The sequence below is a fragment of the Adiantum capillus-veneris genome, chromosome 16, assembly GCF_014529385.1.
Source record: "Adiantum capillus-veneris isolate H3 chromosome 16, ASM1452938v2, whole genome shotgun sequence".
NCBI classification, from domain to species: Eukaryota; Viridiplantae; Streptophyta; class Polypodiopsida; order Polypodiales; family Pteridaceae; genus Adiantum; species Adiantum capillus-veneris.
This window is the reverse complement of record NC_140946.1, coordinates 127021015-127046602: the sequence shown is the minus strand read 5'-3', so window position 1 is coordinate 127046602 and position 25588 is coordinate 127021015. Positions and strand designations below refer to the sequence as shown.

At 45.4% G+C, this 25588-nt stretch overlaps 1 protein-coding gene across 5 annotated transcripts in view; it reads right to left on the bottom strand.

Annotated features, from left to right (window-relative positions):
* Positions 1 to 23735, bottom strand: part of LOC147439836 (methyltransferase C9orf114 protein) — a 41963-nt gene extending 18228 nt beyond the window's left edge. For 2 of the 5 annotated variants that reach the window (XR_015184649.1, XM_086485579.1), the window contains exons 1-5: positions 21968 to 23735; positions 21793 to 21840; positions 20985 to 21152; positions 20840 to 20906; positions 20682 to 20746 (exon numbers count right to left, since the gene is read on the bottom strand). Coding sequence is in view for 2 of the 5 variants with exons in the window: in XM_086485579.1 (XP_086341705.1) it covers positions 20682 to 20746; positions 20840 to 20906; positions 20985 to 21152; positions 21793 to 21840; positions 21968 to 23629 (2010 nt within the window). In the remaining 3 variants the exon portion in view is untranslated. The remainder of the gene's footprint in view (positions 1 to 20681; positions 20747 to 20839; positions 20907 to 20984; positions 21153 to 21792; positions 21841 to 21967) is intronic. The other 3 variants (XR_015184650.1, XR_015184651.1, XM_086485578.1) reach the window with 2 other exon arrangements.
* Between the last annotated feature and the right edge of the window lie 1853 nt (positions 23736 to 25588).

Genomic DNA, 25588 nt, shown 5'->3' with positions numbered 1-25588 from the left:
CAGGCATCACACTCGACCACAAATGACTTCCTAAGATCTGGCAACACAATGACTGGATCTGAAGTCATCTTTTCCTTTAAGAGATTAAAAGCTGAAATCTCTTTTTGTGTCCATCTAAAGATGACTGCCTTCTTTTGAAGAGCATGTAAAGGTGAAGCAATCTCAGCGAAATTTCGGATAAACCTTCTGTAATAGGAGCATTGCCACAAAGTGATGACGTGGCGGACAGCAGAAACCCTAATTTCTGCCAGAAACCCTAAAATTCCTGCAAACCCTAATTTCTGCCAAAAACCCTAATTTCCGGAAATCGCCAAGGCGGATTATTAAAATTTATAAAAAAAAATTTGGAAAATGATGAGCGACGCAAATTTCGCTTTTTCTCTACTTAAATGAGAAAGAGAGAGAATGCTTTTGCTTTCATGTTTTGACTCTCTGTGAGAGAGAGAGCAATTGCTTTTGATTTGAAGCTTTTGGGGCTCTGCTTTTGGGCATCCCTTGTAACCTTTAAATTAGTGGTGAGGGCCTCACTTCTCAGAGCATCTGGACGCAGAGTCTGAGAGTGAAACCCTAACCGCTCTCTTGTACTTTGATGATTGATTAATATAAAAAGAAATACCGAAAGGGGCGCCAGCCTTTGGGGCCAATATCTCTAGGCACGGAACTCCGCCGGGCCAGTGCAAAACTATTGTGATCTGTGAATTGTTTTGAAGTGGTTATTTGGTGCTGTCGCGGTTGATTCTTGACTTGGAGTGTCCAAGTCTGTTACAGTGGTATCAGAGCAAGGCCGATTTCTCTTCTACGGGAAATCCGATCCCCGAATTTTTTTCCGCGGCACCTATGGCTTCAGGCAATGATCAGTCGACTCCCTCTGCATGTGGAGATGCGGGCTAGGATCACAACGAAGATTCAGGCAGAGAGTATGGCCCGCCTTGGCCTACTTAGGCGGAGCGGCGAGAGATAGAGCGTCGCCAGTTGATCGGCGATGCAACAAAGATGATGCTCAATTTTGCCAAGGACCCGAAGATGGCAAAATATATGAACCAGACCTCTTTGGAAGAGGTACAGATGGAGTGGCAGAGAACCACAACACCACTCCCGAAACCCGCTCTCAAGAAACCTTCTGCCTCCAAGAAATATACGGAGAAGGAACTGGAGAACGTGGTTGATGCACGGATTGCTCAGCTTTTTGACACGCAAAAGAAAGCCAAAAAGCACGGCAAAAAGCAGAAGAAAGGCACTGACTTCCCGGGATATTTAGGTCGTCGGTCGACATTTGACAAGGCAAAGAAATTGAAGAAGCGCCTCAAGTTTGAAGACCTACCCAGTTCTTCTTCTTCTTCTTCTGACAGTTCTTCTAGCTCCTCGGATTCGAGCGAAGAAGACAGAAAAGGTAAAAAGCGAAGCAAGAAGCAACGCTTTGGAAAGGGAAAGGCAAAGAAGGCTAAATCTCGCCCAGAGACTCACAGTTCTACTGAGGACTCGTCTACAGATAGCTCAGATTCCGATGACGGAAAGTTTTATGCGAACAAGAAGAATTTTTACAAAGCCAACCAGTATGACTTTCTCGAAGATAAAAGCAAGAAAGTCCGAGAGTTTAAGGAAGGAGTACCTTTTTCGTGGGGACCCACAGAGGTGACTGCCTTGCATACCTTTGCATACCTTGACACAGAAAGGAGTACCTTTTTCGTGGGGACCCACAGAGGTGACTGCCTTTCAGACATTGAAAGAGAAATTCACTACAGGACCAGATTTGACTTTGCCGGACTTGCAGAAGTCATTTGAAGTATTTTGTGATGCTTGTGGTCGTAGCTTGGGTGCGGTCTTGATGCAAGAAGGCCATGTCATAGCTTACGAGAGCCGTTTGTTCTCTAGGCCGGAGATGACAGCACATATCTATGGGAAAGAGCTTTTGGCGGTTATCCACGCTCTTACTCAGTGGCGGCATTACCTACTCGGAGCAGATTTCACTGTCTTTACAGACCATCAGAGTTTGCGCTACTTCTTGTCACAGAAGCAGCTTTCGGAAAAGCAGATGCGGTAGGCGAACATCTTGTCACAGTTCCACTTCCAGATTGTCCATGTGCAGGGACAAAAGAATGTGGTGGCAGCTGCTTTGTCTCGGAAACCGTTGGTTCTGGCTATTTCCGCGATACATCATAGGAGCTTCGAGGATATGGTCGATCAGTATGCCACAGATACAGATTTTGCAGATATTTTCACACGGATACGGGATGGGGAGATAGTAGCTGGATACTCCCTTCAGGAAGGCTACTTGATGAAAAAGACTATGTTGTGCGTTACACAGCCGTTGAGGGAAAAGGTTATGACTGAATGCCATTGTCCACCTTTTACGGGTCACCGTGGCATTGCTACCACCATGAAAGGGGTAGAAAGAGATTTCTTTTGGCGGAGACTCAAGAAGGATTTGGAAGAGTTTGTGCGCAGTTGCTTGGTATGCCAGAAGGTCAAGTTTGACAGGCATAAGGCACAGGGATTGTTACAGCCTTTACCCATACCCACCCGCCCCTGGGAAAATATTGAAATGGATTTTATTTTTTTTAATCTCCCGAGAATACAGAATGATCACGATGATTTTCCGATTACATGGCACGTCTGAGACGATTGTCTCCGACAGAGACCCCAGATTTATGAGTTTGTTTTGGAAGGCAATTTGGCAGAACATTGGCACGCGGTTGCAGTTCTCGTCATCGTTCCACTTGCAGACTGACGGGCAATCTGAGATTGCCAATTCAATGATTTTAGATTTATTGAAGTCTTGTATCTCGCATCAGAAGACTCAATGGAAAAAGAACTTCCTTTGGTGGAATTTGCCTACAATAACACGATACACTCTTCGACGGGGAAGATGCCATGTGAGATTGTTGAAACTGCTGCGAAGGTTCCATCCTTCCTAAGCACGAAAGATTAGAAATTTTGAAGCGGATGAATATTTGCGAGATTTGGATACGGCTTTTGCCAAGGTTCGCGAGACTTTGCAGGAGTCTCAAGAACGACAGAAAAAGGCAGCGGATCCCCATCGTCGCGACTAGAAACTGAAGGAGGATGATTGGGTGCTCTTACTTTTGAGAAGGCACGCCTAAGAAAGAAGAAGGGAAAGGAGAGGCTTTTTCCAAAGCTTAGCATGTGATACTACGGACCTTTCCAGATTACTGACAAGATAAATGATGTCTCCTTCCGATTGAAACTGCCAGATACTCGGAGGATTCACAATGCATTGCATGTGAGTCTCTTGAAACCTGTTAAGGGTGATGTGCCTGATGATGGGGAGCCTGATGAGCAACCCAAAGTGGAAGAAAACGAGGAGATCCTTGTTCCTGAACAGATTTTGGCACATAATGATACGAAGAAAGGTGAAGTCCGAAGGCGGTTCTTGGTTAAGTTCAAGAACTTTCCTGCATTTGATGCAAAGTGGATGGAGGAGGAGGACCTAGCAGATACTCCTCGGATTGTGAAACTTTACCTCGATGTTTTGGTTTAGCATAGTCTACTCCAAACGGAACCCAGAAACTCAGCTTGGCCGAAGATCTGGTGCAGTGGGATGCACAAGAGGGGAGTCACTCCACTCCTTTGTCAACAGATGCCTCGATTTTGATACTAAAGTCACTGATGTCTCTTTGAGCTTCAGGGATACTGAGAGCTGACAGTATTCTGTTGGATGACTTTATGAAATGGAATTCCTGATTATTATACTGATTTGTTCTTGACTTCTTGTGAGTGCAGGAACTGATAGCCGAAATGACTGCAACATTTTGGTCTGATTGATCTCGAATAGACATGGTTGCAATAGGGGTTAGTCAATCGGACATCGATGAGGTCCCGATTGGACCTAGATGTGATTGCTAGCTACATTGCCGATAAATCATGGTCTAAGATCCGAATGAATGTTGAATGTCATGTGATGTCCTGTGATGTCTGGTGATGTCCTGTGATGTCGTGTGATGTGACTGTCGATTTTGTACATGTGCTAGATGTGTGTTCCTAGTACGTAGGTACTAACAGTCAGTGTCTGCTAAGACGGTTTATGGCTTTTGTCGGTTTTGCAGGCGTAATCGCGGTCGATTACAATGCTTTCAAGAGGGGGGTATGTCACAAAGTGATGACGTGGTGGACAGCAGAAACCCTAAAATTCCTGCAAACCCTAATTTCTGCCAGAAACCCTAATTTTCGGAAATCGCCAAGGCGGATTATTAAAATTTTTAAAAAAATAAAAAATTTTGGAAAATGATGAGCGACGCAAATTTCGCTTTTTCTCTACTTAAATGAGAAAGAGAGAGAGAATGCTTTTGCTTTCATGTTTTGACTCTCTGTGAGAGAGAGAGAACAATTGCTTTTGATTTGAAGCTTTTGGGGCTCTGCTTTTGGGCATCCCTTGTAACCTTTAAATTAGTGGTGAGGGCCTCACTTCTTAGAGCATCTGGACGCAGAGTCTGAGAGTGAAACCCTAACCGCTCTCTTGTACTTTGATGATTGATTAATATAAAAAGAAATACCGAAAGGGGCGCCAGTCTTTGGGGCCAATATCTCTAGGCACGGAACTCGGCCGGGCCAGTGCAAATCTATTGTGATCTGTGAATTGTTTTGAAGTGGTTATTTGGTGCTGTCGCGGTTGATTCTTGACTTGGAGTGTCCAAGTTTGTTACAAGCATAGTCCCAAAAAGCTTCGGACATCATGCACCGTCTTCGAATTTGGCCATGACTTGATCGCTTCAACTTTTGCAGGATCCATTCTGACACTATCCTTTGAGACAATGTGTCCCAGAAAGTGAATCTCTTCAAGAAAAAACTCACTTTTCTTTGCATTGATGAGCAACCTATGACTGCGTAGCTCTTTGAACACAATGGCCAAGTGATGCCTATGCTCCTCTTCATTCTTTGAGTAGACTATCATGTTATCAAAGAATGTACCAAGAAACTGCTGGTGTGGACGGAAAATTCTGTCCATCATCCTATTGAACGTAGCAGGAGCATTTATGAGACCAAAGGGCATCACTAAAAATTCGTAAAGGCCAAACGTCGTTCTAAAAGCAGTCTTGTGCACATCCTCTGATCTAATGCGGATCTGATGGTACCCACTCTTTAGATCTATCCTGCTAAACATAGCTGCTCCTTCTAATTTGTCCATAATATCATCAATTCTAGGTATAGGGAACCTATTCTTGATGGTATTCTTGTTCAGTGCACGGTAGTCGATGCACATACGCCATGAGCCATCCTTTTTCTGCACCAACAACACTGGAGAACAGAATGGAGATGAACTGGGCTGAATCAGCCCCTTTTCTAACAGCTCCTGTACTTGGCCCATTATCTCTTTCTGCTGAGCCGCACTAACCCTGTACGGAGGCTTATTTGGTGGGCTACTGCCTGGCACCAAATCTATCGCATGGTCCTCGGGTCTCTCTGGCGGTAATGGAGACGGTAATGAATCAGAAAAACGGTCACTATACTGTTGTAAAAACATTGACCTTTCTTTATCTAGCACAGATAAATTTGATTCATCACAATTTGACACTTCACGTGCAAAAACCAAGTACACAGAAAGATGCTTTTTCATTACAGAAGTAATAGCAAAAGCTGATACAATAGGAATAGACTCCCCTTTAAGCTTTACATCCAGAATATGAGTCTTTCCCCTGCTCTGTACAGTGATCTTTTTGTTGTAGGCATCCATGATTCCCTGTACACGAAACAACCAAGGAATACCTAACAACACATTACATCCGTCCAGTGGCATGATGTAAAATTCTTCAGCATCTACATAGGACTGGATATGTAGACGCAACTTTCCAATGATGGGTGTCACAGCCTCTGTATGGCCAGGACATGCCAAACCTGCCTCTGCTGTATACCCCATCTCTTCAGGTCTGATTCCCAACTTTGAAGCCAATTCTGGGGAAATAAAGTTGGCTTTGGCACCTGGATCAAAGAAGATAAGCACTGTTTGATCCCTGACCTTTCCCCATGCTCTGCAAAGCTCACTTGCATCTGAATTTGGCTTGTCGCCCACCATATCTGGCACTAGACCAGCCATGGGCTTCTTTCCTTTCTTGTCTTCCTTGTCATCAGAATCAGCTGGCCTTTTCTTTGTAGGACAATTGTAAGCAATGTGGCCAGGCTGCTCACATATAAAGCATTTGTTCTCTGTCCTCAGGACCTTCTTTTGCTCTTCTGACTTGCGAGGAAAACGTCTTTTCCATTTCTTTGCTGGTCCTTTTTCTGATTCAGCCTTAGCTTTATCTTTCCCTGCGTTGGCTGACTCCTGAGTCCCTTTAGGAGCCTCATTGGGAACGTGCTTCTTGGCTGAATTTTTCTTGCCTGATCCTGCCTTGACGCCAATGTTAAATTCACAATCTTCTCCCTTGAGCAAACCATTGCCAGTGTTTGCTACCTCGATGAGCTGCGTCAAAGTAGTGACTTTTGTCTTCGTGTAGTATTTTCTCAATCCTTTGGGTAGGCCACAACAGTATTTTTCAATCTGTTCTGTCAATGGCACAAACCTATAGGAAGTTAATGGAAGTAGAGCTTTCCAAAACTTTCGATTGTAATCATCCAGATTTCTGCAAGTGGCAGCATTAAGCTGGTGTCATTCTGTCATGACATCTGCTTCAAAGTCATCAGATAACCATGCTGCTGCAAAAATTTGCTTGAAGTAAATCCATGTGGACGGAGCTTGCCCTTGAAGCAATAAAGTTGTCCACCATTGTCCCGCATTCCCTGTCAAGAAAGTGGCTGCCTTGCAGACCTTTGAAGCCTCTGTAAAGTTTCCCCCTGCATAGGCCTTGTCAAACTGCTGGAGGAATGAGAGAGCCTTCTTCCTGTCATCAAACCCTGTAAAGGTCGTGAATGACACACCTTTGCCACCTTCTTTGTACGGAGTTGGCCTCTCCAGCGGCGTTAAATTGTCATATGGAAGTGACTGAAACATGGGAACACTATTAGGGTTCATCTGTGTTCCTTGGCCGCTATTAACTTGACCTGGAAATGCCATATTTGGCTGCTGATTTGTAATTCCAGCCATACCAAAATTTGCTTGTGGCATCCCAAATTGGCCCTGAGTGCTCTGAAACCCTGGTTGCATACCCATGACACTGTACATGGGGTTAGGCATCATCGTTTGAGCACCCCCAAACACTGTTCCTGGCGTGTAAAACTGATTTCCAGGTGCATGACCAGCCATGCTCTGGAATACCGATCCACCTCCAAAATAGCCAGGGTGTACTGAAGGTGGTGGGAAGACTTGTTGCATAGCCTGTAGGTTGCTTCCCTGCCCATTAGAACCAGCTATAGGCTGCTGAAAGGTGGCAGGCTGAACTGGTACAGCTTGAAAGACTGGCATCTCAGCCACCTGTTCTTGCACCTTAGGCACAGGTTGTGGAGACTGCATGTTCTCCGTCAAGTGTACAGGTGTTTCCATTGACTGTGCGGTATGAATCACCTGTGCTCGAGCCTTAACAGGCTTTTGAATATGATCCAGTGACCCAACTTGCTGAGACGGAACAGGAGGTTGCAGAAAGGCTAAAAACCTCGGATTCTGCATTACTTGTGTGAACATAGCCACAGCAGTAGCCAACTGGGTCCTGAATATATCATCATCCGTCTGTGGTGGTCTTGAGGACTCACCCACTTCATGTGTCTGTTGACCCTGTGAAGAGGAAACCTCTTTAGTCACATCATCTGGTCTGTCAGCCATAATTGCAATTCCCTGTGTCTGGTCTATGATCCCCTGTGTCTTCAAGCCCAAAACTGACCAAGGCTCACTTCTATGGGAAAAAGTGATTTAATCCCGTCGATGGAACCATGAAACCGGCCTGTTCAATCCAAAAAGGGCGGTAGACTTTACTTTAAACCTTGATTTAGCTTTCACCCATTATTAGTCGTCTATTTTACCTGCGCTTTAGTGACACAAGAGAGGGGAATGGGATACAGATGCTAGAATGCACCTGTATGAGAAGACCGACACCAGATTGGCCCCTAATTTAGGCGCCCCTTTCGGTATTTCTTTATTCTTTAAAAGAGGGAATAAATGTTGTGGATCCCTATAAGCTGCCCCGCACAAACTTGGCTGAATTTCAACTATTCCGGCTTGATTTCGGCAGCATAATTGTACTAGGACCCTTCACAGTCAGTATTCCCACACATTGAATGATTTTCCCGACGCATACGGGCACTTTGCAAAACCTAGCGAGAATCTGCAGCACGCTGAATTCTCTGTTTTCAGCCCTGAAAATGCGCCAGATCACCTGTACAGCGGTCCCCTTGCGTCCCTGAACCTCTTGGGGGTATTAGGGTCCGTTTAGGGCCAAAACCCTAAACCTGCAAAAATACACAGCAGGCTGTAATTCACTGGTTCGGGCTCCGTTTCGCGTGCCGGTCGCATCCATAGCAAGTCCTCGAGCTCCCGCACCTGTAGGGCTACTTGCCCTTTGAATCGGACAAGATTTCTGGCGTGAAACCTCTCCGAATTCACCTGTACCTGCGGGGGAATTAGCCGCTAGCTAATCCAGTACCTGTGCAAGAGGCTCTTGCCTCGGCAATCGCGCATGAACCCACACAACTGTACATTGGTCAAATGAAGAGCCCACTAGAGAGGCATAACATACTGCCAAAGGGGAGAGAGAGGGCAGTGCGTAGCGTGCAGGGCATCACTCCTGGCACCGCACTGTGCATAAGAGGGAAAGCAAGCACTCCATAGCTCTTAACCTGTGACAAAAACTGAAAATGAGGCTCTCCCACTCCTAAATTCAGCGCCACTTCTTGTTGCATGAGGCAAGTGCACCAGAATGTGCCACTTGGCACATTTATAAGCATTTTCCCGTTTCGGGGTTGCCGTCTAAAAATATCCCAACCGGTTGCCCAGTTGACTTCACGACAGAGTAAGAAAATGTTCCCCTTGTCATTCCGAAGGTAATGACGTCAACACATTTTCAGGTCCCAAAATAGCAGTTCCCTAAATTTTAGGAGATGCTGCCATTGTATCTTTCTAGGTCATCCGACCCTCTTTGTACACTGCGGCCACATCCAGAACTGAAATGTAGCCTCTGTAGCAAAGGATTCCACTTTGGCTAGTCAATGACCCCACTTGGCTAACCATAGTCCTTGTCCAACCTTAGTGCTCTCTTGCCCTCAGGCCTGGACTCCCTCTGGACAGTTCCACACTAGCTATGCAATGCAGGGCAGTTAGATTTCCCGAGGGGTGTTTCCAAAAAGTGAAAGTAAATAGATAATAAGAAAGAAATCAACAAAAAGGATAGATAGTAGTCACACGCTGGTGACAAGAAGTGTTTTACACCTTGCTTATACCATAGGTTGGTTATGAGGGAAAGAAAATATTGGATTTTTCTCCATGTCGGAATACAATCTCTACGAAGAGAATTATGGTAAGTTCTACGTCAGAAATTTTAGTAAAATTTCAAGCTGTTTTGGCAAAAAAATCATCAAATCTTTTATCCTTTTGTAGAGATGGCTTTTTTTATGTTTATAAAAGCCAAGTGTTAGTAGTTAGTGTTAGCCCTTCAAAGACTAGTTTTCACGTCACATGCAAGTTATAGACATAATTTCATACTTGAGCACATGCTGAATAAGAGCATAATTTTGGTCTTCCAAAGGTTCCCTCACGGAATTGGGGCTATTCTATTGCAGTTTGACAGCTACAAATTACTTTATATGTTGAAAACAAGAAACTAAGTATTTTTTGGGCTCCCTAACTCAGTTAAATCTCGTTGCTTGAACTCTATCTTGATTTTTTTATTGTACAAAAACTCTTCAAAATCTTGAGTCCTCCATAATAACATTGAAAGCAAGGTTTTAGGCACCCCAATTGTGTCTGTACCACATACTTTGATATATTTAGTTGATCTACGAGGAGCTATTGGCAGTTATACATGCTCTTACTCAATGGAGCCATTTTCCATGGAGTAAATTTTACAGTGTTCAACGATCACCAAAGTTTGAGATACTTCTTGTCCCAAAAGCAACTTTCGGATAAGCAAATGAGATGGGCAAACATTTTGCCGCAGTTGCATTTTCAGATTGTTCATGTCAAGGGAAAAAGAACTTGGTGGCAGAGACGTTATCTCGGAAGCCACAGATATCAGCTATTTCTGTAAGGTGCAGCGGAATGAATGTTTGAACTTTCCTCAAGATGAGTGCTCCGAACTGTGCTCAAGGTTCCTTTTGTTCTTATGGAAGGGAGAGCCTTCCGTTCTTAATGAGAGAGTGCAATGGACACAAACAAAGTGAATGAACGCTGTGCGTGAAAGTGTATGAGATTGAGAGATAGAGAGAGAAGAGAATACGACAACAGAGACGTTGTAAAACCCTCCTCCGAAGGCCCTACTCTCGTTGGCGAGAGTTGTCTACGATTGATTGCACAAACTGGTACAAAGTGAATGCATGTGAGTAATGCAAGTTTAGGCTAGATCGATGACGACGATGGGGATGGCGAGACCGATCTAAGGGCTGAAATCTGTTGTTTTTGTACTGCTGTCCAAAAACGCTGCTGGCTGAATTCTGCTACTGCTGAAAACGCAAGAGAAAACGCTGATTTTGCTGGTCTTTATTGTTGAAAATCTGCTGGTTCTTAAGCTTGTCAAGGCTGAGATCTGCTCATGCTTATCTGCTGAAAAACGCCATGGGAATGGGGGGGCGATTTGGGGTTCTGGAAAACCCTAGGCTGAGGTTGTCCTGGTGATGATACTTGGAGGAAAAACGCTTCTCGTGCTGTAGCTTGTCCACGGACACATAGGGTTGGATGTGTCACGTGATATCCCCTCCTTTTCAAAGTGAGGTACTGGTACTGAACTGTATGGCGTCGAAGGAGATCGCCAATAGCATCCGGAATCCTAAAAGGGACTCTTCGTCGGTCCACTCGGATGTGTGGGTTGTGCGGTACTTGAACTTCATAAAGGTCTACAACGCTTGCTTCTTTGGGCCGCGCCGAAAGCGACACAAAGTCTTATGTGGCTCCTTCGATGCTTCAACTTCATCTAGAGTCATGCTTCTTTCTCCTTCAAGAATGTCCATGGCTGAAAATTCCTGAAACCATTTCCAACACAAAACCATGAACATACCTATTCCATGTAAAGTGACTGGAAAAATTCTTGTCTTCCTCAAAGACTGTGCATGCAATGTAGATGAACAAAGATACAGAGTGCCAAACCGTTCACCACACACACGCAAACAATGAGATCGAATCTTTCTCTTCTGTTCTAAAGCAATCAACTGTGGCAATTCACAACGGAAATGCCCATGCTTGGTGCTCATACTTTCATGCGCTCTTTCTACAATTGTGTCATGCCAAGGAAGAGACATTGAATGTGACTTCCTTGAATGCATATTTTTCAGCTTTTCATGAACAATCCACATACATTCATGCTCATTCATGAGTGAAGCGTGCTCAACGTACAATATGGCATGCCTAGGAAAAGGGATCACATAAAGACGCTGACGAAAATGCAGGAAACGATCACGGATGAAACACTCGAACAATGCGTGCTGACAAATCATTCGAACACATAGTACTTCTTATAAGGGTTCTTTGGACCTAGGCTCGAGAGCCAAGATCGATCCTTCATGATTGATCGAATCTGTAACTAGGTTAGCTTCGCTAGAAAAAGCATCAACTAACTCATCATCCTTGTGAACAATCACGCCATCTTCATGCAAATCATCATGCTTGTGAGAAATCACATCTTGATCATGCAAATCATCGTGCTTGTCAGTGTCATCCAAATCATCATGCTCATCATTCAAATCATCATGCGTATCATCCTGCAAATCCTGTGTGTCATGCTTTGGAGAAGAAGAGACTGAGAGAGTCTACTTCTCCTGAATCCGTTCAATCTTCGCCTACACATTAGCAATGAGAGATGAAGAATGAACAACTTGCTCTCCACGAATGACAATGGGAGAGTCACTTTTAGCATTGAAAGTGAACGTATTTTCCGCCCAATCAATGAGAGGGTTATGCTCACGAAACCATCAAATGCCCAAAATCATATCACATCCTGAGAGAGGAGAGACTAAAAAATTTATTCGAAAAGCAGCTTGTTCAACTATAAACAACACATCAAAGCACTCTTTCGTGATGAGAGAATCCATACCGAGAGCGAAGCCAAAAACCTCGAGAGGAGATTTCTGACTAAACCTCTAGGCGGGCTCTCTCAACAAGAGAGAGACTGATCACATCATGCATACTACCTGGGTCAAACAATATGACAAAACGCTGCTCCGTCATATGACCATGACATTTAATGAGAGACTCATCAATGGGAGGGTCAAGAGAAACTTGGAACACACTCGTGTTCTCATTTATTGCATTGACAGAGAAAGTGGGTTCTGTGGATTCTTTAGATTCATTTCGATTCAAGCTTAGGACATTTTCTTTTTATGTGACCCTTAATGTGACAATGAAAACAACGACCTTCCTTAGAATAAGTGCTTGCTCCTCCGACATGATGTATCCTCCTAAAATTCCCTGTGCTACCTTTTCATCTCGAGTGAGCTTAGGTTTAGCAATTGTGTTAAACTTACCCTTAGGTTCATTGGAAGAATTCTTTTCTGAGAGACTATTGGAAGATTGGTTAGAAGAGTTACCGTTCTTACCATTCTTACCGTTCTTACTGTTCTGAGGGTTCTGAGAAGTCTGAGAGGTACTTGTGGAAGTCTTGTTCTCCTTAGGCTTTTCCTTGTGCTTCATCTCCTGTGCGAGAGCAATCGCTACCGCCTTGTTGAGATCAATTGGATCAAGCACCTCGACATCGTACATGATATACTCGTCCAATCCGTAAAGGAATGCCTCTTTGCGCTCATCATCCGACTTGCGTAATTGGGTACCTAGCTGCAAAACACGATTAGAAAAAGACATAACTAGCATAACATTTTGCTTGAGAGCGCACCAATCGTCCTTCAATCGTGCGAGGTACTGAGGTGGCATAAACCGCGCCTTGAGCATGTCTTGGAAATCAGCCCAATTGAAGGAAAGGAGCGTGAATTCGTCGGCTTCCTCTAGGTGCGATGCTAACTGTGCCTCTTGCCATACGTGGTACCAATTGATGGCATCACCGGCAACGTATATAGCTGCCGTCAAAACCTTGTTATTTTCTGTCTTCTTAGTTGTCGCAAAATAAGCATTAAATTGATGCAACCAAGAATGAATAACCGTAGCATCCATCTTACCATCATACTTACTGAAAGTCAACTTTTTTGTGACTCGGTTGTTGGAGTCCGCATCCCGGCTTGCGCCACTTAAGGAACTACCAACATCTTTGGCTGGTTCAGACTTCAAGGCAAGAACTCGTCGAACCAATTCTTGAGTGCGGAGGTTGTAACAGACTTGGACACTCCAAGTCAAGAATCAATCACCACAGCACCAAATAACCACTTCAAAACAATTCGTAGATCACAACAGATTTGCACTGGGCCGACGGAGTTCCGTGCCTAGAGATATTGGCCCCAAAGACTGGCGCCCCTTTCGGTATTTCTTTATGTATTAAATCAATGTCAAAGTACAAAGAGCGGTTAGGGTTTCACTCTCAGACTCTGCGTCCAGATGCTCTCCAGAGTGAGTCCTAAACCGTTTACTTAAAGATTACAAGGGATGCCCAAAAGCAGAGCCCCAAAAGCTTCCAGTTCAAAAGCAAAATTCTTTCTCTCTCTCAAGAGAGCAAAAATAAAGCAAATCAGCTCTCTCTCCAAATCAACTTGCGTAGCCAAAAGCCTCAAAATTGCGTCGCTAGGAGGAAAAAGCAGCTCCCGCGTTTTTCAAAAACCCGTACGTTGGTCACGTGGCAATTTTAGGGTTTCAACCACTTTAGGGTTTCAACCAAAAATTAGGGTTAGGGTTTCCAAAAATTAGAGTTTCTGTAGATTAGGGTTTATAAGAATTAGGGTTTCCGCTGTCGGTAGCCGCGTCATTACTTTGTGACATACCCCCCTCTTGAAAGCATTGTAATCGACCGCGATTACGCCTGCAAAACCGACAGAAGCCATAAACCGTCTTAGGAGACACTGACTGTTAATACCTACGTACTAGGAACACACATCTAACACATGTACCAAATCGACAGTCACATCACACGACGTCACAGGACATCACTAGACATCACTGGACATCACATGACATTCAACATTCATTCGGATGTTATACCATGATTTATCGGCAATGTAGCTAGCAATCGCATCTAGGTCCAATCGGGACCTCATTGATGTCCGATTGACTAACCCCTATTGCAACCATGTCTATTCGAGATCAATCAGACCAAAATGTTGCAGTCATTTCGTCTATCAGTCCCTACACTTAAAAGAAGTCAAGAACAAATCAATATCATAATCAAGAATTCCATTTCATAAAGTCATACAGCAAAATGCTGTCAGCTTTCAGTATCCCTGAAGCTCAAAGAGACATCAGTTACTCTAGTATCTAAATCAAGGCATCTGTTGAAAAAGGAGCGGAGTGACTCCCCTATTGTGCATCCCATTGCACCAGATCTCCAGCCAAGCTGAGTTCTGGGTTCCGTTTGGAGTAGACTATGCTAAACCAAAAGCATCAAGGTAAAGTTTCACAATCTGAGGAGTATCTGCTAGGTCCTCCTCCTCCATCCACTTCGCATCCAATGCACGATAGTTCTTGAACTTAACCAAGAACCGCCTTCGGACTTTACCTTTATTCTTCGTATCCTTATGTGCCAAAATCTGTTCAGGAACAAGGATCTCCCCGCTATCTCCCCGCTTCCACTTCAGGTTGCTCATCAGGCACATCACCTTTAAAAGGTTTCAAGAGACTCACATGAAATGCATTGTGAATCCTCCAAGTATCTGGCAGTTTCAATCGGAAGGAGACATCATTTATCTTTTCAATGATCTGGAAAGGTCCGTAGTATCGCATACTAAGCTTTGGAAAAAGCCTCTCCTTTCCCTTTTTCTTTCTCAGGCGTGCCTTCTCAAAACGTAAGAGCACCCAATCATCCTCCTTCAATTTCAAGTCGCAACGATGGCGATCCGCTACCTTTTTCTGTCGTTCTTGAGACTTCTGCAAAGTCTCGCGAACCTTGGCATAAGCGTATCCAAATCTCGCGTATATTCATCCGCTTCAAAAATCTTATCTCTCGTGCTTAGGAAGGGTGGAACCTTCGTAGCACCTTCAACAATCTCAAATGGCGCCTTCCCCGTCGAAGAGTGTATCGTGTTATTGTAGGCAAATTCCACCAAAGGTAAGTACTTTTCCCATTGAGTATTCTGATCTAAAATATAAGAGTTCAATACATCTAGAACCACTGAATTTGCAATCTCAGATTGCCCATCAGTCTGCGGGTGGAACGATGACGAGAACTACAACCGTGTGTCAATGTTCTCCCAAATTGCCTTCCAAAACAAACTCGTAAATCTTGGGTCCTTGTCAAAGACAATCGTCTCAGGCATGCCATGTAATCTGACGATCTGGGCCACAAACAATCTCGCTAAGTGATTCGGGTTGACTGTTTTCTTCACTGGAATGAAATGAGCCTGTTTGCTAAATCTGTCAATAACAGTCCAGATACCATCGTGACCACTCTGTGTTCTCGGGAGATCAAAAATGAAATCCATTGCAATACTTTCCCGGGGGTGGGTGGGTATGGGTAAAGGCTGTAACAATCCTTGTGCCTTATGCCTGTCAAACTTGACCTTCTGGCATACTAAGCAACTGCGCACAAACTCTTCCATATCCTTTTTGAGTCTCGGCCAAAAGAAGTATCTCTCTACCCCTTTCATGGAGGTAGCAATGCCGCGGTGACCCGTAAAAGGTGGACAGTGGCATTCAGTCATAACCTGTTCCCACAACGGCTGTGTAACGCACAACATGGTTTTTCTCATCAAGTTGCCTTCCTGAATGGAGTATCCTGCTATTGTCTCCCCATCCCGTATCCATGTGAAAATATTTGCAAAATCTGTATCTGTGGCATACTGATCGACCATATCCTCGAAGCTCCTATGATGTATCGTGGAAATAGCCAGAACCAACGGCTTCTAAGACAAAGCATCTGGAAGTGAAACTGTGACAAGATGTTCGCCCACCGCATCTGCTTTTTCGAAAGCTGCTTCTGTGACAAGAAGTAGCGCAAACGCTGATGGTCTGTAAAGACAGTAAAATCCGCTCCGAGTAGATAATGCCGCCACCGAGTAAGAGCATGGATAACCGCCAAAAGCTCTTTCTCATAAATCTGTGCTGTCATCTCCGGCCTTGAGAACAATCGGCTCTCGTAAGCAATGACATGGCCTTCTTGCATTAAGACCACACCCAGACTACGACCACAAGCATCACAATATACTTCAAAGGACTCTGCAAGTCCGGCAAAGTCAAAACTGGTCCCATAGTCAATTTCTCTTTCAATGTCTGAAAGGCAGTCACCTCTGTGGATCCCCACGAGAAAGGGACTCCTTTATGTGTCAAGATATGCAAAGGGGAAGCAACCTCTGCAAACTTTCGTATGAACCGCCTGTACGAACACAGTCCCAAGAAGCTTCTAATTTCATGGACATTCTTCAAACCGGGCCAATCGCGTATAGTCTCTATCTTGGCCGGATCCATTTGCACTCCTGCTGTGCTGAGACAATGTGTCCCAAAAAGTCTCTTTTTTTTTCCAAGAAAAAGATCCTTCTATTAGTTAATGAAACTGCCCATAGGGCTACAACCGCCTCTTCGAGAGAGGGTTACAACAACCATGAAGGGGAGACTCCCAATGAAAAAACAGCATATGTACAATGGGGCTAAATCAAGAAATAGGAGGAGGGAAAAGCCACACAGGTGGACGGTAGTGCCATCTAAGTACACCCTGGACCATGGTGAAAAAAGGCCCAGGACGCCAGAGTCGAAGGAAGTCCTCTCTCCCGCATGCGGTCTGAGCTGCCCTGGAGTCTCTCTAGTTGTCCTCTAAGAGTGTGGATCAGCTCTAGCCAAAGATCGCGAACAGTCTCTACTGGTGGTACAAGGCGAGCCTCAAAGATGCGGAAACAACGGGGCCGCCAGATGAACCATAGTGTCAGGCCACTGATGAGCTCACAGCACTCCTCTCTCTCTGCACCACTCCTGTGGAGTAAGCTCTGTGTGGCAGGCTGGAGTGTAGGCCGCCCCCCCTGCATCACTATCATCCTGCTGGTGGAAGATAGCTCAAACTGAAGTGCTGGACCCGTGAGAGTGGACCAAGCCGCTGCCCCCCAAGTGTACTGCCGAGCCGTGGAAAGAGCAGGCATCAACCAAAGAACACGAAGCCACACCTGCTGTGCCGAAGGGCAGTCCCAAAGACAATGACACTGACTCTCTACAAGGTGGCCACAAGCTGTACATGCGGCCGAGAGACCACTATGCACCAGCCAACTCCCAACTGTTGTAGCTCTGTGTGCGACCAGCCACTGAAAAAAGTGACTCGCCTCGGCTCTCTGGAGTCCCACAACCTCTCCCAAAAAGCTGCCAAAAACTCAGTTGTGAGACCCTCCTCCTACCAATGAGGTGCTGCAGCGGGGCGAGCCTCTCTCTGTGCTGCCAGTATGTGACGTCCCAATCGAACCGTGTACTGAAAGAAGGGGACACCTGGGTGGTCTGCAGAAGAGAAAGGGTCCCTCCAGAGCCACTCACCAGGGTCCCATTGTATTCGTGCCAGTGGACAACACTCCCAGACCCACAGCCTCCAATGTCCAATCTTAAGAGCTGCAGGTCAGGATCGATGACACAAGTCCTCCCACAGATGCCCACCACTTGGATCCTCTGAAAGCAGCACTCTGCCACCTGCAGGGCCTCTACTGCAACTCGTTGTAAGTGTCCCTCTCCCTGTAGCTCAAAGAACAGGGAGGGAATAGTCTCTGAGCAAGCCCGAACAGAGATGAGAACCTCCAGTCGCGTGAAGGCTCCCATCCATCTGGGCGTTGCTGACTCGAGAGGCATGAGCCACTCAGCTCGTACTGCCTTTGAAATGTCTCGACACATGCTCTCCACCCCTCTCATGCCCTGTAGCTGAAAGCCCTGTAGCTCCTCTGACAAGCCTGAAAGTGTAACCAGTCACCTAAAGAGCGTGCTGGACCCGCTGCCATGGAACCCCAAGAAACATGAGGCCGACTACCAACCAAGTGCCCTCTCTGAGTGCTAACCATGGGGTTCCAAACAAGTGACTGTCACAGGTGCTCCTCCGTGCAAGTAGGCTAACGCTGCTCCAGGCCTCGCCGCAAGTGCTCCCAAGATCGAAGCAACCCTCCAGCAAAGTGATCCTCCAGTCTCCTTGCTCAAACCAACTCTACGCACCTCTATGAAGATCCATCTGGTCAAAGGTTGCCACGGGCCTCCTGCCTGAGGCACCCTAGCACGAAGCCGCTGTAACAAGAGCTCTTTCCAGGGCTCCTCACCTGGAAGAAGACCTCGGACGATAAACTTCCCAAGAAGAGCTCTGCTCTGCTGTGCTGGATCAATGATCCCAAGCCCTCCCTGTGAACAAGGAAGAGTGATGACCTGCCAAGCCACTTTGACTCAGGCAGTCAAAGTCTCGCCCTGACCAAAGGAAATTCTTGATCAACCGCTCTACCTGGCTGATACAAGAACTCGAGAAGATCCAACAAGAAGTGATGTACCACATAGTAGCCAACAGCACCTGGTTGGCCACTACAACTCTGTCAGGCAAAGACAGTCACGTGGAGCTCCAATGTAACAACTTCCTCCTGATGGACAGGAGGAGGGGAGTAATCTGCTGCTCGGGAGACAAGTCCAAACCAACCTGACAGCCCAAGTACCGAACTGCAGTCCCTGGGGGAATCCACCTGAAACCCTCACCTGGCGTCCAGTCGGGCACAGGAGCACTACCAACCGAGAAGCCACAGTCTTTCTCCAGTTGATCGGTGCGCCAGATGCACAACAAAAGGTCTCAAGAGCCTGCTCACACCTTTGAAGGTTGGCCTCCTGGCCATCTAAGTACAAGGCTGGGCGTCAGCAAACTCAGCGTCCAGTAGCTCATCTCCCCGAATAGGGAGTGCTAAGCCCCGTAGACCAACCTGTTGCGACACCAAAAACCTGCTCATCGCCTCAGCATAGAACAGAAAGAGGAAGGGGGCAAGAGGACAGCCCTGTTTGACCAAACGTGTGAGCATGAACCGATCACCTCTACCTCTTGCCAAAAGAACCTGACTGTGTGCCTGTCTGTACAAAGCTAACACCCCTTTGATCCAAGCATCTGAGAAGCCCATCTTGCGTAGAGTGCCCTCTAGAAAGTCCCAGTCAACTCTGTCGTATGACTTCTCAAAATCGAGAAGAAGAATCACCAGGTCCTCACCACGGAGCCGCGCTAGGACAGAAGCCTCCCAAAAAGTAAAGATGTTGTCAAGGATACTCCGCTCCTTGACAAAACTTGTCAGAGTCCCATGTATAAGGCTCTCTAGAAGTGGTTGGATCCTCAAACTCAGAGCCTTGGCAAGAATTTGGTAGGCTGAGTTGAGGATGGTGATGGGGCGCCACTGTCGAATCTCATCCAAGGAGCCACCCTCCTTGGGAATGAGGTAAATCAAACCCTCACTCATGCTGTCAAGCATCACTCCTGTGTGCAAGATGTACTGAAAAGCACTACAGAGATCTACGCCAAGCAAGTCCCAGTACTCCAAGACAAAACTGGGAGTCAATCCATCCTCACCTTGACAGCTACAACGGGGGAGTGCACTAAGAGCCGTGTGCAATAAGGCAATTATTCTTTCCAAGTCTCAACCCTAGGAACGAGACCCCTAACAACAAGCTTGGAAAGAATGCACAACTTTGCTGCTTGAGATCAATGATACCAAGACGGGCCACCTCCATCGCGTAATGCCAGTACACCAAGCAAGCCAAGGGCAAGATTCTCTAGTACCAACCAAGCCACCACACGAGAAATTGCGGACCAAGCGCCGTAGCTTGGATAGCACCCCTTGGATGCAACATCCAACAAGATGTAATGTACCAAGCAGTGGCCAGACAATCAGAGCTCTACCAGCCAAAGACAAATGCAAAGAGGACCCATGGCATGATTCCCAACGGATGGACTGCAGCACAGGCTCAAAACTGTTGCCGAGGAAATACATCAGGATTCTGTAGCAACCTGACAGCCCAAGTAGTGACAAGTCTTGTCAGGCCCTACCAAAGTGAGTGTTTCTGGTAATCTCCACTGGCACTCCTCCTGCAAACCCACCAGGAATAAGAACACTACTACCTAAGCAAAATGTGGATAAGGTGCAACATGAGAAAAAGATCATAGGCACCAAAAAGTGAGAGAAGATCGGTGTATCATCAGGATACTCCTGATCCCACAAATCCTGACCCACAGGCAGGCATCTGAAGACCACAAAGGTGTGGAGTCCGTCCTTGCCAATAGGCAGACATCACCTCAGTAAAAAATAGAAACATGTTAGGAGTTAAGGGGCAGCCCTGACGCACAGACCATTAAAACATGGCTGCCAACAAATCCCCCAATAGTAAGACATTCGTAGTGCCTATCTCCCCATGATTGTCTCTTCTAACTCCCCCTTCTGCTGTGCATTCTGAAATTTTATAAGAACAGCAAGCTAACACAAATCCAGCCCTCTTCATTAGTGATCTCGTCTCCCACACTCACCCCCTCCGACGTCCATTTCCACCAATAAACACTAAATTACATCTTGCATGATTTTGCCATTGACATACACACCTTGTCCAGACCCACATCGACACAGGAACCTGAACTTGAAGAAGGCCTTTTGTCTAGAATAACCCCTGCACAAAACATATAGCCATTGAGTATATGAGTGTCTGAAGATCGATTGCATTAAAAGACAATACTGCCTTCTAACTGTAAGTCTACTCTACCTTCCCGGAATGGTCTCCACTCATGCTTCCGCAAATGATGAGGAACATCTAGAGGAGGTAGCTTTCCCTACACAATGGGACTACAAATATTCAGACCTTATACAGGCTACTCCAGGACAAGATAAAATGTTGAAAAACAACTCACCGCACTGCTTAGACACCACTGCATGGGTATCAAAGCTTTGCGCAGATATTGAGGAACTTCTAAGTATTTCAGAATTTTGACCATGAACAGCCCACCTACTTCTTCCGATTCAGTCTCTTGCATGTAGTTCGATGCATTTTCCCCATCGTAGTCATCAAAGACCACAATCTGCTCGAATTACGCTCAAATTACAACTTTCCATCAGCTTATCTCGTTAAAGCAAACAATAAGCATTGCTACATCAACTCTGGTTGCAAAAAGTTCATGATCGACTTAAAATTGTCCCCTTGATTGGAGAACCTTCATTCTGAGCAGACAGGTATGATTAAAACCATTCATATGCAAATCCCACATCGACCAATCAGTTTGCAATCCCTCTAAAAGCTGTTGGCAGGTGAGGGGCCAAGCCTCACAAGCGAAGGTACAATTGCGATTTTCCGAACAAGAATTAGTCTCTTAATTCAAAAACAGAGAAGGTGTGCAGATCATGATTCAACTTGACTTTGTCTAGCAGTATTCAGACAATCACACTTTTAAGAGTAAAGTTGAGTTCATCCCTAGGCCAGAAAAGTCCTCCATGGAAGGAATCGTGAGTCTAACAAATGCTCCAAATCTCTTTACCCTACTCTACCATAAAATATGAAACAAAAACCTCAACCCTCTCCAACCTATATCAGCATTGAAAGCTCAACCTTCATGCAAAAGATCTATTTAAAATCCTTAACATATCTGCAGGATGATAAGCAAAGTCTCAACCTTGCGTCCCGAGACTCAAGTGCACATCAATAAAAAAGGGAAAATAGCCAACCTCATCAACTCTAAAGATTGCCGCAGCCCTTGCTATTTGCCCTGCCAGCTGTTGTTACAAAGAACTCAAAATCATCTGATCAATGACTTGTATAGAGAGGAGCAAATGTAGCTTTAAAAAAACGAGGAGCTGCAACAAAATGTGCCACAACAACCTCAAATGTAGGTGTTCATACCATGGTTGCCAACTTAAGAGATTGAGCATTATCAACGATTGAGCCTGCAACAGCCATGCTAAATGTTGGTCTGCTAGAGAGTATAAAAGGACTGTGATTGTTCTGTGGTACATCCGCAACGTCTGGTTTTACGATCTTATTCGGTTCCTTGAGCTGTTGTTTGTCAGTGGATGTGTCATATTGCAGCTTCTTACTCTGCCCAGTAGAGCCATTTGCATCTTTGTAATCAATGTAAAGCAAGTCCTGACCTTCTTCACCCTTTCTTCTCTTCTTCTTTTTCTTCTCCCTCTTGGTGAGATTCTCATCTGTGTCTAACATTTCATGTTGACCCTCTAAAGGTCTCACCAAAGCTAATTTCTCATCCTCCACCAACACCACCTTTGTTTTCTTGTCTTGTATATGGTTGATACCAGAAGCTTTTCTTTGATCAATAGTGGAAACTCCTGGCTGCATGTTGAAGTTAAACAACATGTCGTCCTCATCACTTATATGCGCCGAGTTCTTTCCATCATTGAGGTGGACTCCATCTTGACAAACTCCATCGTCATTATTCTTCTTCTTTGTCTTTTTCTTCCCTTTTCTACCACCGTCTAACTCTGAGGTTTCATGAAGGTCCCCTGGCTTCTCAGCTCCCAGCTGATGAGCCATATGTAGATAGCCATCATCCGAGCGAGTGGGTTCGTTTCCCTGAGCCCTCTGAGTTTCCTTCTTCTTCTTCTTTTTCTTCTCCCTCTTAGTGAGACTTTCATCTGTGTCCAACATTTCATGTTTACCCTCTAAAGGTCTCACCAAAGCTGATTTCTCATCCTCCACCAACACCACCTTTGTTTTCTTGCCTTGTCTATGGTTAATACCAGACACTTTTCTTTGATCAATAGTGGAAACTCCTGGCTGCATATTGAAGTTAAACAACATGTCGTCCTCGTCACTTACATGCACGGAGTTCTTTTCATCATTGAACTGGACTCTGTCTTGCCAAACTACATTGTCATTATACTTCTTCTTTGTCTTTTTTGTCCCTTTTCTACCACCATCTAGCACTGAGGGTTCATGAAGGTCCCCTGGCTTCTCAGCTCCCAGCTCATGAGCCGCATGCAAATAGCTATCATCTGAGCAAGTGAGTTCGTTTCCCTGAGCCCTCTGAGTTTCCTTCTTCTTCTTCTTTTTCTTCTCCCTCTTAGTAAAATTTTCATCTGTGTCTAGCATTTCATGTATACCCTCTAAAGGTCTCACCAAAGCTGATTTCTCATCCTCCACCAAAACCACCTTTGTTTTCTTGTCTTGTCTATAATTGTTACCAGAAGCTTTACTTTGATCAATAGTGGAAACTCCTGGCTGCATGTTGAAGTTAAACAGCATGTCGTCCTCGTCACTTAGATGTGTGGATTCCTTTCCATCATTGAACTGGACTCCGTCTTTGATACCAGAAGCTTTTCTTTGATCAATAGTGGAAACTCCTGGCTGCATGTTGAAGTTAAACAACATGTCGTCCTCGTCACTTACATGAAGGTCCCCTGGCTTCTCAGCTCCCAGCTCATGAGCCTTATGTTCGTTCCCCTGAGCCCTCTGAGTTTCCTTCTTCTTTTCTTTCTTTTCCTCTGCCGCACCTGCCCGCTCCTCAGATTTCGTCGTCTCCTTCCGCTCTGTTTCGTGCCCCTTCATTTAACTTCGCCCGCGAAGCTCGGCGGCTGAATAGGGGGGTCTTCGCGTCCAAATTGTCAGTAGCTGTATAGCTATGGCTGGATACACACTGAATACATGCCTGCTCATCGCTTTTGGGGACGGGCGGGGCCCGGGCATATGCATTACACACTAGCTGCGGTAACTTTTTATTTTATTTTTTTCCAAAACTCACAATGGTAAGTGGATTATATTGAAAGATCTAAAAAATTAAAAATTATTGCCCTGTTCGTCACGAGCCATGACCACTTCACCAGATCATAGATACATTGGCTGATGGGGGATCCACCCCACGACCACAGATGAGCCCATATTTTCACCTTTGCACATCCGTTAGTACGACGCCCAGAGTCCGGTTCCACTCCTCTAAGTTTCTTTACTTTCCAATGCCGATGATCGTTACCTTGCTTTCTTGGATTATCTCCATGAACTTTGCTACTTCCAAGGAGTTCTCGAAGATCCGACAATTCCTTTTCTTCCAAATGTGTTTAAAGTAGCAATAACTCACGATTTGTGTAGCAAATGAGCAATGTCTGACTCTTGAACGTCTTCCCTCCCAAGAAGAGATCGTTCTTAAAGAATCCTATTTTCCAAGCTTTTGGATCCATTGCAAATCTTGTCTGCAAGACCACAGATCGATGTACACTCCTGAGAGAGGTCTTCACAAGCCACTCTACATTGCAAGCATCTATCTGGACCGATTCCCCTAGCAAGGACCTTCACTCCAGTTGGCATTTCTCCCCATAACACCTTCCATAAGAAGACCTTCATCCCATGCGGCCACTGAGGGCACCATATGTTCTTCATGACCGTCTCCCATCTTTATCCTGGCCAATTTTTTCCCCACTGCTTATTAAGCGGGGAGAACCAATCTTGAGATTCCATGAGGGAGAGATACACATTCTTAGTTTGAGGTTTTCAAAAATGTTTGTTCACAAGCCAATGCCAACCTTTCCACTCGAGCTTGGACTCATAGTCAGGTAAATACCACCTATTGAGCCGTTCAAGGGCTCTACTGGTCAACAATCTTTCTGACCCACTAAAGCTGAATTCCAAGGCCAGTTGATATGTTCCTTTCCAACAACCTCTATTGTAGTCCCACAATTGACCCTTATGCCTTATACCTTTGTTATTGACCTTTCTGGCCACTTCCCTCCAAAAAGGGGTGAGAAGGACGTCTCCAGCCTTGAAGAACCAAGGGGACCATTGAGATATAGAGTTGTGGAAGTATCTCTACAGCTCTCCCCATTCCACAGGCATCGATGCTCTGTTGATTTTCCGAGTAAGCTCACCTGCCATACCCCCAAGTTTCAAGACGGTTCATTGCGGAGCCATCAACATATCATGCACCTCGAGCCCTTTCCATTGGCCACCTTGCGAGCGTATTCAGGAGTCGTTCATCATATCCTTGGCCATAATAGCCCAAGCCTTGTCTTGCTTAGGCGAGGGCTACCACAAACTTGGCACATTGAGCCTCTGTGTGAGTGCTAGGGTTGAGGATCCCAAGCCCACTCTGCTCTATGGGTCTTGCGATCGTCTCCCGTTTCACCCACTGCTAGGGTGCTGCGTCTTTAGTGTTTTTCTTCCAAAGAAATCTCTTTACTGGTTCCAAAAAGTATTTCCAGTTGCATTTAGCTAACTTAAGCAACGGACCATTGAAGGCTATATATGGCAACATAAGCAAACTGACAACATTCACTCTGCTCGAGAAGGGAGAAGCACATACTCCCATCTTCGCATCTTAATCTTGACTTTCTCCATAACCCACAGAAACCTCTGTTTGTGAGAAATGTGCACCCCCAAAGGGGCTTCTAGATGTCGGAATACCTTCCCTTTGGACACTATCTCCCCGGTCCACAAAGACGGATCAAACGAGTCAAGATTGATCTCTCTGAAAGAGAGATCAATCTTGATTTTTCAATACTACACTTTGACCCTAAG